At 36.0% G+C, this 16,399-nt stretch overlaps 1 protein-coding gene and 1 pseudogene across 1 annotated transcript; both read right to left on the reverse strand.

Moving 5' to 3' along the window:
- Nucleotides 1–9,223: 9,223 nt before the first annotated feature.
- Nucleotides 9,224–12,798, reverse strand: LOC132296370 (cysteine synthase-like; annotated as a pseudogene).
- Nucleotides 11,982–15,731, reverse strand: LOC132295233 (pentatricopeptide repeat-containing protein At3g12770-like). The gene has a single exon (XM_059793407.1). The coding sequence runs from the start codon at nt 15,283–15,285 to the stop codon at nt 12,832–12,834; it is 2,454 nt and encodes an 817-aa protein (XP_059649390.1). The 5' UTR covers nt 15,286–15,731; the 3' UTR covers nt 11,982–12,831.
- Nucleotides 15,732–16,399: the final 668 nt, after the last annotated feature.

Genomic DNA, 16,399 nt, shown 5'->3' on the forward strand with positions numbered 1-16,399 from the left:
ATATGTGATTGCCATTATAGTACTATTGGCATATAATTATTTGGAGTCATTTGAAATTGATTTAAATTCTAGAGAAATTAATTAGTTAGTTTAATTAATTTCTATTCAAGTGTTACATTCATTTAAATTGACATTTGACTTGATAAATGTAATGAGTATGTATGTTCTTTAACATATATTAAATTAAGAATATTTGAATGAGTTTGAAAAACTTTATTTAATTATTTTCTTGTATGAAATTTAATTCATCTAGTTGTACCTAGTGTAGAATTAACTTGTAACTTGATTTTAAATAATGTCTTGACATGTTCTTTAACATATATTAAATAGAGAATATTTTAATAAGTTTTGAGAAATTTATTTAATTATTTTCTTGGCATTGATCTTAATTTACCTTGTTATAACTAAGGTAAAATTGGCTTGTAACTTGAAATTAAATTAGGCCTTACTATGACCTTTGACATATATTATATTTAGAATTTTTGGAGTTGCTTTGAAATCTTGAGAATTTAAGTATTAAATTTAATTAAGTTCCATTTGTATGCTTTCATTGAGGTAATTATGTATTGATGTTATATTCTTACTTAATTTATATTTTGCAACTTGGTGTATGATTACAAGATGGTATTCCATGAGTAGAAGTTATGATTTAACTTATTGTATACACATTATACTTATATGACATTTAATATGCCATTGTAGCTTGAAGGCTTAGAGCATATTTTGTGTGTATTCCATGACTTGGTTGTGCACGGTAATTGACAATGTGCATTGTGTATATGTAATATACTTGTTGCACAACTTGATGATTTTTGGAAAGCTTGTATAAACACTGTAATATGTTGAGGCTAGAGTATGTCTCTAGTATGGGGGATGAGAGTTCCCTCTACAACATATAGTGCGCACTAGGTAGTTCCTTACGGGCTAGTAACCCGAGATCACTTGTTTAGTCATTGAGACCATATGTCTTTTGTCTTTCCGCCATTGGTTGATTTCGCATTCAATTCCTATTTGTGATCATGGATTACTTTTAACTTGTGCTTGGACGCATGGTACTTCATTTCTTGCTTAGTATACTTGTATTTGTATACTTATACGCCTTCTATATCAAAAATGCTTTGCATACTTGGATTGTATACTTGTATACCATGTATGTCAACATTGCTTAGTATATTTAGAAATGTGTACCTGAATATATATGTTGTATTCTATTTCAATATTGCTTAGTGCACTTGGTATGTACACTTGTATATTGATGATTTACTTTCTAGATAACCTAGTATACTTGTGTCTTGTATACTTGTCTTAAGTGCATTTCAATATTGATTGTATACTTATGTACGTATACTTGTATATTGAATATCTTGTTACGTGTACCAGATGCTTCTATGTTGCCTAAGTTGCATGAATGATATGGTTTATGCTATAAATGTTTTAAAGTAGCTTAGGATGCTCACTGAGTCTCACATTGAACATAAACGCTAGGTGGCATGGACCTTATATATTGATTTACATCAATTTAATGAATAGTAAAATGTTAGGTCTATGTATGCTCATCTTCTACGAGTAATTTGTTTACTCACCCTAAAGTTATCGGGTTATTTTCAAGTACAGATACCTTGATTCGGGATGCACAATATCCCTAGTTCGTTTCGTTGGATTGAAATTCTTTTAAATGTAGTCTTGTTCATGATTCATGCAAAATGTTAGCATGAAATGCTATTTGTAGCTTATATGTCAAAACTTGTATATTTGATTTTAACCATGTAATGTGTGCATAAGCACACCTTTTGGAATGTATTTAACATGTATGAGATGAGGCCGGAGGCCAATGACAATTATTTTGTATCCTATGTAACTTTTGACTTCATTAAATATTATGAAAAAAATAGAAAAATGACAAGTCATTACTTCACCATGTTTGCATCGTGTGTGAGAATTCCATTTTTATTCTTTCATAGGGTCTCATTAATCATGTATGAAGTATGGCTAAGGGTCAAACGGTAATTTGAAATCATTTGTTAATTTTGGTTTTTAAAATTTTCATTTCTAGTCCATTTTTGGCCGTCGGAGGGTCATATTTTGCATCGGCGGTATTTTTACGCCGTCGGTCATTGTAGCGCATCCTAATAAGTAAGTTACGTCTGCGTGTATGATCGTTTTCAAGAAAAATCCTTTCCTTTGTGATTTGAAACTCCTATGGACTCATTTTACAATTTTCTTGCATAATCCGGTTTAAGGGCATTTTGGAGTTTTCCTTCGGGAAATAAACTCCGGCCTTGACATGCTCACTTAGAAAATGTGAATTTAGAGGGGTTTCTTCTTTGTGTTTTTCCAGAAAATTTCATCTTGGTGCCGAAAATCCCGTGCAAAGTTCAGTTTTCTGTTATGCTTGTAACAGCTTTTTAACCCTCTTGCACCTTTTCTGATCTAGGGGCATTCTAGATATTTCACAATGTGTTTTATTTCATTTTCTTCCACGTTGCCGGGTAGAAAACATAATTTTAGGGGGGGTTTCTTCTTTGTGTTTTTACAAAGAAAATTGTTTTGATGCCAAAAATAACTCGCAGATCTGGAAAATCTGGTGCGTCTCAGGTTTTTTCGAAAAAAGTTCTGATCTAAGGGGCATTTCGGGTATTTCACTTAAAAAATAAAAACTTCTCTTGACATGGTCATGTAGAAAACATGATTTTTGGGGGGTTTATTCATAACTTTTTTCAAAAAAATGTCGTTTAAGCCCTCAAAACCCCATTTGAAATCCAGAAATTTGTGCAGGCCCTGCACAGATTTGAAACCCGGAAAGTTAGTTTTTTTGAAACTTTGATGTTTCGTATCTTCTTCGTCCCGACTCCTAATCAAGTGTTTTTTGAGTCTAAGTTTATTAATTTTTCCTTATCTATCCAATGATTGCATCCAATTCTATTTGAAAAGACCATTTTACCCCTTGTTAAGTACCCTTGCCGCACTGATTTAAAACCCAAAAGTTAGTTTTTAAAAAAACTTTGACGTTTCATATCTTCTTCATCCGGACTCCGAATCAAGTGATTCTTGAGTCTAGATTTATTAATTTTTCCTTTTCTATCTAATGGTATGCTCAGTTGCATCTAGTTTTGTCTGAAAAGAACATTTTACCCCTTGTCAAATACCCTTGCCGCACTAATTTTAAACACAAAAGTTGATTTTTTTGAAACTTTGACGTTTCATATTTTCTTCATTCGGACTCCAAATCTAGTGATTCTTGAGTCTAGATTTATTAATTTTTCCTTGTCTATCTAACGGTATGCTCAGTTGCATCCAGCTTTGTCTAAAAAGACTATTTTACTCCGGGTCAAGTACCCTTCCCATTTTATAATCTTAGAATCCGCATTTGATTCTTTTGAGTTCCGTGACTTTATGGAAGGTCACCTTGGCGTCTTAGGGTTGTCGTATATTCCTAGAGACCTTGTTTCTATTTTCTCTTCCGCATTCCTGATCCATTTTGGGTCATCTTACGGGTCATCATAGGACGTACTCGCTTGAAAAATCAGGGCCGCCACAAGTGGTATCAGAGCTCCTAGGTTTGAATACTTTGGACGATGGGTTTTTAGGTGCATATCATGCTTATGTTGCCATGCTCTATGTGTTTAATTGCTTCTTGATAACATGTTTTGAATTGATAACATGTCTGTTTGCTTATGTGGCAACTTGTTTACAGGCTTACTTTAACCACTTTAGTATATGATTTATGCTTGTCTATCTTAGTATATGATATATGCTTGTTTATCGTTGCAAGTTATATGTGCTTGTAGGCTTTAGTACATTGTCCATACTTATCTGAGTTATCATGTTATTTACGCTTGTTTGTTTAGCATGTTGTATATGCTTGTCTGCTTTAGCGTGTTATATGTGCTTGTTCATCTTAGCATGATTATATATAGTATATCGTCATGCTTTACATTCTCTTCCATAATACTGACATGCCTTATGTGATTTTTACTACCTATGTAAGTAGGTAACCTGTTGCTATATTGTACACTAGCTATTTAATTTTTATGTCTTGTTTTGACATTGCATATTGTCCCAACTTGGTTGGTAGAGATCGATGCCAGGGCATTATCTCTTAGGGTCTGTCATATCCCTTGGATATATTCTTGTTTTATGGAATTTATTCCTTAAATAGGATAAATTCATTCTGTAAGGAACCCACGATGGGAACCTTTTTGCCCTTCTTGTCGGTTTGGTTGTTTCGAGACCGCAGTCTTTGTCTGGTGGAATGAGACGCGAGCCAGGGAGGCACCGTTTCATTTTCTTTTTCCTTTGTGGCTTTACGATGTGGTCGGGGAGCGTCTGGGGTGTTGGTTTCGTTTCTTAGGGTTTCGTGGTGACCTCGATGTGATGACATCATTGGGGTCTTGTTTCTAGCATCATGGGATGACGAGTCCGAATTGACTCGAATCTTTCCTTGGGAGTTGGGAAGTTGCCTTGTGAGCCTCAGGGTGAGGTTCTCATGTCTTGCCTTCTTAGGGCGATGGTTTCGGGATTTGGATAGGTGTGTGGACCTAGGATCCTTCTAGTGTGCCTCAGGCAGCTCTTACGAGCTACAGTTGGGATATAGGTGGTTTCGTGTAATTAATTGCATTGGTGCAATTAATTAATCTTCTGTGTCATTTTAGGGTTTCGTTAGGATCCTGTCCAATTCTCATCGAACTCGTTGGCATCTTTAGTTGACTTCTCTATTGATGTCTCGTAATGGCTAGTGTTGGAACTATCCATTGCGTTGTTGTTTCATTTTGTGCGGCGCTATGTTACTCGGATTCGGGTACGGGTGTCAGACACGGGTACGTGTCTAGAGGTCGGATCCACCAATCTATTCAATTATAGGACACGAGGACACGGAATAAAAGCATCCAAAATTCGAACACAGGTACTTGGACACTGCATACAAAATATTAAAAAATGAAAATCACTGTTCTTTAAAGAGGTGGTTCGTTTACACGGGGTGCCACAGTCCATTACCTCATATCGTGACACCAAGTTTTTATCTCAATTTTGGCGGACTTTATGGAAGAGATTCGATACCTCTCTTAATTTCAGTAGCACCAGTCACAACTAATGGCCAAACAGAGGTGGTGAATAGGACCCTTGGAAATCTAATTCGCTGTATTTCAGGAGAGAAACCAAAACAGTGGGATCTTGCTCTTGCCCAGGCAAAATTTGCTTACAATTGCATGGTTAACAGGTCCACTAGCAAATCCCCGGTTGCGGTTGTGTATTGTTGTCCTCCAAAAGTTGTTTTGGATTTGGTATCCTTACCGAAGTTGCCGGGGAAAAGTGTTGCTGCAGAGAAAATGGCTGAGCACATTAAGACCATTCAGGAGAGTGTCAAGAAACATCTAGAGGAAACTTAAGCCAAATACAAGGCCGCAACTAACAAGAGACGAAGGAAAGAGTATTTGAAAAAGGGGACCTGGTTATGGTGTATCTAAGAAAAGAGAGATTTCCAATGGGAACATACAACAAGCTGCAAGCCAAGAAATATGGTCTATACCAGATTCTAAAGAAAATCAACGACAACGCATATGTGATTGATTTACCTACTGACATGACCATTTCTTCTACCTTCAATGTGGCTGACATACATGAATATTATCCGCCAGATTCGGGTAACTCAGGGACGAGTTCTTTTTACGCAGGGGAGACTGATGTAGAACAGCTCGCTCACCATTATCTGAACATACAGGATCATCCCAAATCAGGGAGGCTAAAAATGTAAGAAGAATAGAAAGAAATAAATAAATAAGGAAAAGTCAAAAGAAAGGAGAATAGAAAGAAATAAATAAATAAATAAGGAAAAGTCAAAAGGAGATTTGGTGTAGTTGACAGCAATAGAAGATATTATTCTCCATTGCAAAATTTAAAGAGGATTCTATTCCATCAAATCTCAAATTTCCCCTTTAATATTATTTCACACATACTTTCTTTTTTTTATTTTATTTTTGACTTGCTTATATAAAAGCAAGAAATGTAAGTTTAGAGACATCATCGTCATTATCAATATAATTTCAATTTCTCTCTTGTGAGTGTGTTCTTTGTGAATTCAATGGTTTAACCCTGTTCTTTATCGTTTCCGCTACGTTAATTTTATAACAAAAATAGAAGAAATACGGATTTCATTTTACAGTATTTTTTTAAATAAAAATAATAATTTAATAGACTCTTAGATTTACAAATCACATATAACGAAGCGGCAAAAAATGAGTAGATTTTTCCTTTGAAACAAAAAATTGGAGAATATGATTCATCCCTAATATCAATTATTGAAAATTTATTAGATAATAATTCCATCATACCGAAAGAGAATTCTGACCAAACAGAAGCATTGGCCATATCTCTTCCACAAGTGAAAAACGTGATACTCTGGTTTACCAACTTCATAAAGGAAAACCAAGACGAATTTCCTTGGCAAGACGAATTTCCTTCGGTTTACCACAGTGAAAAGCATGTAATTTGGTTTAATCCCACAACAGGTAATGGTCAATATAGTAAGAACAGTTCACAGGTCTACCTAGTAACAACAGCACTTCAACAACAGTAAACAACAAACGAAACAAATGATGACATCAACAAAAATATATATAAAAAGAAAAGAATATATAAATTATTATTAAAAGTTTCTGACTGCTGCTTCTCATGCATTCATAGTCAAATATTAGCAATCAAAGCACTCGACTAGACTAATAATTACTTCTCCACCACAGTTATTACCCTCACATTCTTGTTTTTTTTAGCCCGGCAAACAACAACAAAATCAATAGATGCAATCAGCAGAGGCCAAAGCTGAAATATCAGAAGGAATATGCACAAGGGCCACAAATGATGATGCTTCGATAGCTTGGCAAGCGCATGAGCAACTTGATTGCTAGTGCGACGAACATGGCTAAAACAGACGGAAACAAATGACCTAGAAGCCTGCTAGATATCAAAGACGAAAGCCTGAATTTCTGTAAGCCCTTGGACAGACCCCACCACTGCATTACAAACCAACCAAGAGTCGCACTCAAACCAAACACGAGGATAATTGCAACTCAATGCCAAAACACAGCCTTACGAAGGCAAATGGCCTCAGCCAAAGATGCACTTCAAGCTGCAAACGGCAGGAAAACAACAGAATGGACAATGTTACCTTACCCATCCCGAAAAACAGTACCCCCACCTCCAATAAAAGTATTCTGGAAAAGGAAGCATCAACGTTTCACTTAAGAATACCACCCTTGGAGGGGTCCATGAGGAAAGAGATTCACAAGGCACATGCTCAAGATGGCTATGACGCAATTGATTTGTCACAAAATTAGGAGCTTCCAAGAACTTTTTAGAATTGCTCCAAAGCTTTGCTCAAAACCATGTGAATAGACCAACTTTCGTCATTAAAAACAACATGGTTTCGGGCTTTCAGAATACACCAATAGCAAAAAAAAACAAAATGAATAATATTATTATTACTGTAACTCACACACCTACTTTGTTCTTGTTGGGAATTGAATTTCCACCCAAACTTTACTTTCCTGGTCTAGAGCATGAAGGAAAAGATAATCTATGGAGCACAGATATCGACACGGGGCACAGGTAGGACACGATATCGAACACAGCAACATGGCAAGTCTCAAGAAAATAGGACACATACATGGCACGGATACAGTAATGAAATAATAATATAATATATTATCATATATACAAGAAAAATTATTTTTACTCATTTTATTTACAAACCATGAATGCAATCGCTAATTTTAAAAACAGTGTCCTCGCTGGATTTACCTACATCGGCTTGTGCACGTCCCCCATTTCCGACTGGAGATTGTCTCTGATACCAGTTGTCACGACCTGCCCCGCACCATATAGATATTGTCCGCCTTGCACATTTTCCTCTCGGTGCTCATGGCTTTTCTCAAAACGCGTCTACATGGTTAAGGGATGTCCACACATATAAGTCTCAGCAACTTCTGCCCACCAGGCGATGTGGGACGTCATAATCACCCCTTCTTAGATCCCAGCATCCTCGTTGGCCTCACCCGCATGGGCTTATTTACGTCCCCCCATTTTCGGTTGGTGACTGCCCCACACTGAGGAGAGCGTGCAAAGCAGCCAATATCTACACGGTGCAAGGCGTGTCGTGACAAACATGTGTCCAACCAATTTTTTTTTAAATCACACTCACCAGAGTGTTGGACGCGGCACCCCCTAGGGGAGTGTCCATGCTTTAGAGAAGATAATAGATCAACAATGCATCATGTCTCTCATCTACTATTGATGAGAAAAATGACGAATTTAACATCTATAGGCACGCAACAGCTGACATGTATTTAATTCCATTGCCACTACTTACTTAAAATAAAAGTCCCTAAACTACAACTTCAATTGGTTTAGAGAATTACCCTAAACACACCAAAAATTTTAATTTGGCAAAGGATTGTGAATTCACTGAATGTTTTAATTTTAGATTGTCATAATTTACATCCTCTACATTTCTTTTTCTTGGTAAATAACTTGCACACCCGTTTTGCCCTTCTAGAGACTTGAACCCTCAATGTGTTTTTAGATTTAGAAGGAACTAAATTCAAAATGTACACAACAGTTTCTAAGGCTAATCCCTAAAAAGAATGAGGTAGTATTGAACAACTCATCATAGATTTAACCATGTCAAATAAAGTTATATTCCTTCTTTCTACTACACAATTCTGTCGAGGACAACCCGGTGCAAAGGCACAGAGGAATGAACTTTTCGTTGGTGGAAACATTAAGTGGAGTGACTCATCTCGTTATAAAACTTGGACATGTACTAATAATAGAAAATTGCCACCAGCTGTTAGCTTGAGTGGCATGTCCTGCCACCACCGAAGGAGGGGAGCAGGGTTCAACTTTCAAATGGAACGCGTGTCTTACTATCAGAAAAAGAAACTACAAACACCTAAAAACTTAAACACACAAGATCTTTGCAAAAAAACCTAATGATACTCCCATCAAGGGTCAGCAAAATGAATGCTACTACTCTATAATCGCAACCAATAATTCATTATTACAATGCATTTACCGAGAAAAAGAGATTGGATCTTTTTCAAAGACATATGAAGTGGTTAGTTTCTTATCTTATTTTTATTCTCTATTTTTTTTATATATATTGTACAATACGTTAATGTAGTGCATCCCATGACATGCTTTATAAAGGATGACACTTTGGTATAAGGAAACCAAGTTCCAAGATACCAACGTTTTAGTATTGCAACTACTCAATTACACAACAGGAGCCAAAAAGAGAAGTGAATTCAGGCAAGAAAGAATTGTTACTAACCAGGCTTTCCTCCATTTAGAACAGCACTTTCAGCGGGTTCCACACCATACACCTAGATGTAAACAAAAGAAAGCCCAACAACATAAGAAACAAGAAAACATTCTCTCTCTCTCTCTCACACACACACACACAAACATGAATCAACCTTACCAATGGGCCAGTGGCCTAGCGGAATTGGCCTCTTACTTCCCAAAGGGAGGTCGGGGGTTCAAGTCTTATAAGAGATATGTGTGTGTGTGAGTACAACTAGGAAAACAAAAAAAAAAAAAACACATGAATCAACCTTTATCGTTGAAGTTTTGTCCTTGAGGAACTTCCCTGCACCCATTACTGTCCACCTGGTTCCTATACCAACTTTCCCTTCATAGTCTTTCCAAATCTATGGTCCTTCATTGTGAATCTACACAAGGACAAGCCCATTAAAAAGTTCCTACCATCTTTTCACATTATAAGATACAAATGCGAAGAATAACTTTGGATTGGCAGGATTTTTTGATTGCTTAAGAAAACAACTATTGGGCGTCTTTTTTAGTAGATCTTCCGCCTTTTGAAAAACCCCATCAATCCCCTTGGCTATATCTGTGATGTACAACTTTGCTCCAACAGCTCAAAGAACAATCCTTCTCAATACTATAGGAAGATAGAATAACCTGGATAAGTTTATAATCCTTAGCAGCTGCAATGCATGCCAAAACAATGCTGGTATTACCACTGGTAGCCTTAATATAAAAGGACTGTCTTCAGCCACCATTATTATAGCATATTCAAAAAGGGTTAGATAATATTCATTTCAAAATGATAAATAATTCGGATGAATTCATATGAAAACTGCCCTGGTGAACCAAGCTTGGTTCTTTGAAACACAGAAACCTAGATTTGATCATCAACCACTCAAACAAATCCATAGGAGTCACAGTAAACATCTTCCAAACATGTGGGAAGTAAAAATTATTTATTTATTTTATAGTTGCATTATTTAATTAATTTATTTATTTATTTATTTTTATGTTTTCAACTTGTGGATGCTGCAAGTCTTTGTGTGCAAGATGTTTGTGTTGCCATGTAATTATTTTTGGAGTTTATTTTTCTTTGAGATGTATTGGAAGTGATACTTCTCTGTTTTCTTTTTCTTCTTTGTAATGTGAGGGAATACCCTCGCCTCTCAATTGTACTGATTGCCATATCTTTCGATTTTGAATAATGATAGGGGGACCGAAGAATTAGCCCCGAATGGACACAGAATCTGACGTGTTTTTGGCCACGTCATCTAGTTAAACATTTTCTAAAAAATAATTATTTAGCAAATGACAAGTTTATCCTTGATGTTTATCCTTCACTTTCTCTCTCTAAGTTTCTATCGCTATGAAATTATCTTCACTTCTTAACTCTCTGAAATTCTATTCATTTGCTCTTTATCGGATTTGGGTTCTGAATTTCTTTCATAGCTCTCTGCAATCACTTTTTTTCCCTCTCCCCTAAAAATTAACTCATCTCTTTCCCTCTGTGAAATTCTTTCTCAGATATGATATGAATTTCTCTCTTCTCCATCTCTTTGTTCTTCCCATCACCGCCACCATCCAGTTGTTTAACATCTCAAATACCTTCAAATTTGGTCCTACTCTACCATGGCCACCATCTTGACCCATAACCATCATCATCTCTCTTCCACACATAAACCCAAATCTCTAAAATTCATCAAAATGGGTCTATCAATCTGTCATGGTGGTTTATTAACTTGGTCTTCTTCGAAAAAACAAAACAACAGAAAAAGAATAAGGAGATGAAAAAATTACATGTATAATACGAAATTATGAACTGAGATATGGTGACAATTGAAGACAGAGAAGAGATAATTTTGAGAAGAGATTGATAAATTTTAGAAAGAGAAAATGAAGGGTATGTAATAAATATAAGGACAAAAATGAGAAAGAGAGGTCAGAATGTAAACAATAGAAGCTGAAGTGGCCAAACAGGTCAAGTTCAGTGCTAATTGGGGGATTCCTTTTTGGTTCCCCTATCATTACTCTTTGATTTTAATACAATTACCTGCTTATGAAAAAAAAAAAAAAAACAAAAACAAAAATGAAAACTCTGAAACCTACTACTACTATAATTCTTATGAAAGGTGTATAAAATGTTTTTAAGAATCTTACCAGAACACACACGATAAAAGAAATCAACTAACCTTGGTCCTTCTCTTTTGCATTTTTTATTATACTATATCCGATCCTACATGCAAGAAAAATGTTCATTTGCATATTGCAAAATTTCATATTACCTGTATTTCTTCTTCTTTTTTTTCCTAGTTGATACTCACACACCCCCCTCAAGGAATTGTTTGCACCCAAGAGGATTCGAACCTTACTTGATGCTTCCTGAGGCACCAGGGCCAAGTTCTTACCCACTTCAGCCAACCCCTTGGGGTTCAATACCTGTATTTCCACATTTGCATATTGTAAATTTGTGAAATATATGTATTTCCATGATTGTAATATACCCCGTTGTAAAGCAAATTACTAAACCAACAATTAGTAAGTTCCAAAAGAAGGGAAAAAAAGTCAATACCTGTCTTTCACACTGGAGCAGGGTTCCATCAACTCTTAACTTGGCAGCAAGAGGGGCTACACAACCATCCAAAATGTTGTAAGGATATACAATTGGGGTATTTCCTAATAGCTGTACATTATGAAAGCAAGAAATAAAGTGCCTTTATGCTGATGGAATGTTGAAATCGGTAGTGAAGCTGTAAGATTAAAATTTACTTCAGTAACATCTTTAGCAATTGCAATCGTGTTTTCTTATCAAATTACTGGGTTATGATAAAGAAGTGAAAAGGTCAGAAATAAGTTTAAAAGAAGTGGAAAAATAGAACTTAGCAGGCAAATGTACATCTAATGGAGATAGAGCCATTAAAGAGTTAAGAACATAAAATAAATAAATAAAATAAAAAATAAAAACAGGACAAAAATTGAACATTAAACCAGGTGATTTATGAAACCGAGGTGCAATACTATACATAGTAAATAATACTCTCATTCTTTAAAAATTTATAGTCAGATCAAATGCAAATATACAGAACACGATTGTTTGATTTAACAAATAAGTAAATAAATATTCACATTAGACAGTGTGATTCCTCTAAAGGCAAAATTTTAGATAATACGTGACATCAAATCAACATTGAAATAACTAAATTCCATTTTTACCAAAAAAATATATAGAGAGAGAGATGAAAAACAAAAGAGCAATGATACACATTCAGAATGTCACTTGGAACTCTGAATTCAGAATGTCACTCCAAATTCAGAATATCAGAGGGAGGTAGTGGGGTGCACCACAAGAAATAGAACTCTCACTCCTGCGTGGCTGCTATGTGCTCGTTTGCTTTGCCTGGAGGGCTTACATACAAAGTCCACTATGTCATGCAACCCAAACAGCTCTCCCCATTTACTTCCACAAGAGGAGATCTTCATTTCTCTTCCAATAGCTTTTATAGAAGGCACGCATCACCAGTAATCTCCACAAGAGCATTTGCCATCCATGAAGTGATGAAAACGATTAGCATCTCTCACTATAATCTCTCTCTTTACTATCTTTGATATATATTTGGTCACACTATGACAATCACTACAAACACGGAGGTTCTTAGTGATCCTAATTGAACTTCCGGCTGGCGTGCTCAAAAGCCCGAAAGCTATTGCTAGTCTCTCGCTATGGCCCCACAACAACTTCACCTTCATCAGCTCATCCACATCACGAAGAACACAACTAGTATCAGGCTCATATCCAGAACCCTCCACTTCCAATCTTAAAGTCTCCAAAAACTGGTAAATTTCAATCCAGTTTGGATGTGAATCATCACCCGCGAAGAATGTGTGAACCTGGTTTCCTACTTCAATCCAACTATAACCAGGTGTCTTCTTCAGTCCCCGTTTCCTCATGAGATCTCGAACGTAATCCACTGCATCCCATCTCTTAACTTCAGCATATATATTTGATAATACAACATAAGTTCCCGGGTTCGTGGCATCTAAACAAAGCAATCTATCTGCAGTTTCTACACCCAAATTAATGTTCTTGTGAGTACGGCACCCATTCAGCAAAGCTTCAAGAACTGCACTACCCAGTTCAAAAGGCATTTTCCTAGTCAATGCTTCGGCTTCTTCAAGACGCCCTGCTCGACTAAGAAGATCCACAAAGCAAGCATAGTGCTTCTCGTTAGGCACGCAATTATGGTCTTTTTCCATGTTGTTAAATAGAATTTCTCCCTCCTCCACCAGACCCGAGTGACTGCAAGCAGCTAGTAGAGAAACAAAGGTAGTCTGGTTTGGCTCAATTCCCTCCTTTATCATTCTTCTATACATACTAATAGCTTGATGCCCATGACCATGTATGCCATAGCCTGTTATCATAGAGTTCCATAAAATAACATCTTTAAAGTTGGATCCAATGCGGAATACCATTTCTGCATATTTTATTTTTCCACACTTGGCATACATATCAATTAGGGATGTCATGTTAACCACATCAAAATCAAAGTCATGCCGAATTAAAAGAGCATGGATGCTTCTTCCTTTCTTCAAGGAGCCCAAATGAGCACAAGAGTGGACTAAACTAACAAGAGTGACAGAGTTGGCAGCAACTCCTTCTTCTTGCATCTGATGAAATAATTTTAAGGCATCCTCAGCGTGCCCATTTTGCGCTAACCCTACTAGCATAGCAGTCCATGTAATTACATTTTTTTCCTTCATTCGGTTAAAGACACCTGCTGCCTGCTTTAAAGCACCACATTTAGAATACAAATCAACGAGCGCAGTAGACAAAATAAGATTTAATTCAAGACCCCTTCTTAAAATGCAACCATGGAGGATCTTTCCTCTTTCTAAATCAGCTTTTTGTGAACAACCCTGAAGGAGACTAACAATAGTTCCAGAATCGAACCCACCACCATTATCGACTAATCTATGAAAGAGGTCAAATGATTCACATACCAAACCATTGTGAACACATCCTGAGATCATGGAGTTCCATGATACCAAATTCCTATGGGGCATCCTGTCAAAAATCCAACGAGCACTTCCTGTGTCACCCATTTTACTATACATATTAACCAATGAGGTAAGCACGAAAATGTCATTATGCATTCCAAAACCAAACACACGTCCATGAATATATTTTCCGAGCTTCAAATTCCCAATCTTTTCACATGCTTGAATCAAGCTTGCCGTAGTTATAGGACTTGGTCTAATGCCACTATTACGCATCTCAGAGAAGAGATCAAAAGCCTCAATAAACTGAAATGCTTTCACGTAACCTCCAATCATAGAATTCCAACAAACAACATCCCTGTTCTGGATGTCATTGAATACCTTTCGCGCCTCAGCAATGTCATCAAATTTCACCAAAAAGTTTATCATCGAACTTCCAAAGAACCTGTCACTTTTCATCCCATATTCCACAGCATTTCTAATGATTTCCATCCCACTTTCATAATCTGACAAGCCCGTGCATGCTTTGAGTGCGAGAGTACAAGTGCAACTATCAATTTCTAAACAATCCATCTTCTCAAACAAGTCGAGTGTCTCGTTGTACTGCTCATTTAGTAAATACCCACTCATCATGGCATTACATAGAAACACTTTTGGATGGGAAATTTGATCGAACACGTTGCGGGCAGCTTCTAAACTTCCCAAGTTCGAGTAAATCTTGACAAGCTTAGTTGCCAGAGTTTGGTCGGTGGATATTGAATTGATGATGAGCTGAGCATGGATTGATTTGACCCAGTTAAGGCTTTCCGAGCATTCTTGGAAGAAAGATAAGAATTTGTGAACAATGGGTGGCAATTGGCTGAATTGGGCATGATGGATAGCTGAAGTATAAGTCGAGAAGGAATAATTGGAGACGAGTCCGAAGAGTGTTTTGGGTATGAGGTGATTGATACGAACAAACGAAGAAGGCATGAAGATGAGAAAAGAACAACTGAGTTCAATTTGAGTGTTTCTGAGTCCAAAGTTGAAGCCATTAAGTTATCTCTTCCTCTCCATTTTTAAAATGTAAAGAACTTTGTCGATTAGACCATGCAAAGAGAGAAATTTCCCAACCCAGAGAAGAGAGGAATTTGTTAGGCGACTCTTGCTTCACCTTTTTTCGTTTTTTTTTTTTTTTTTGGTTAAAACTCTTGCTTCACTTTTGTTGACAGAGAAAATTGAAAATTCTAAGTTTTTAAGTTTGTAATTAAAAATAAATGTTTTTTTATTTTTATTTTTTAAAATTTCCAGTGGGATGTCATGTAAGCTTATTGTTTCAAGTGATAAACGCATTTAATTTTTTTTTTTTTTCCTGAATAAACGCATTTAATTGAATAGCTGTTTAATTCATTCAAAATTAAGCACTCAATTAAATTATTGAACAACATCTTAGTAAATAAATATAAAAAGTTTAAAATCTACTTCCCCAATCCTACAAAAAAAATGTTCATGTTTGATAATCAAACTTTTCAGGAGTACAGTAAAGAATGAATTTTCAAATATATCATAGACTTCTATGGTGGGTTCACATGAGATCATTACTTTTATAATTTCAAGGCACGGAGGCTAAATTAGGGATATTATAAAAATAGTATATTAGATTTTTTTTTCCCCTCAATTACATTGGGTTTTGAATTGGAACAATTATTTTGGAATATCAAAAAATGGGAGGATGGGCATTTTTTATGAAATGGAGGGAGTATTTTATATACAATAACAAATCAAGACCCATAAGCCTGTTAACGGATCAAATTTGGATTGAGTCAATCAAATCCATAATCGATTTGTTAAGTTAACAAATTATCAGATTCGAGTCGCTAACAGGTTATCGGTGAATGTTTCAATTCATATACTATTTAACTCACATTTGAATTGGATCAATCCGAATTATAAATCATATTCACTAACATGTATAGTTATAAATGCAACTTGAGATGCAGCAATGGTAGATACATGCCATTTTTTATAAGGCATGACACTTACGGATTTTTTTAGGGCACGTGCTAGCATGTTGGCAGCCCCTTTAGAATTCATTAAGGGTCTATTT

This window comes from Cornus florida, unplaced genomic scaffold, assembly GCF_030987335.1.
Source record: "Cornus florida cultivar Cherokee Brave unplaced genomic scaffold, ASM3098733v1 CherokeeBrave_3.0.0_Hap2_Chr02, whole genome shotgun sequence".
NCBI lineage: Eukaryota > Viridiplantae > Streptophyta > Magnoliopsida > Cornales > Cornaceae > Cornus > Cornus florida.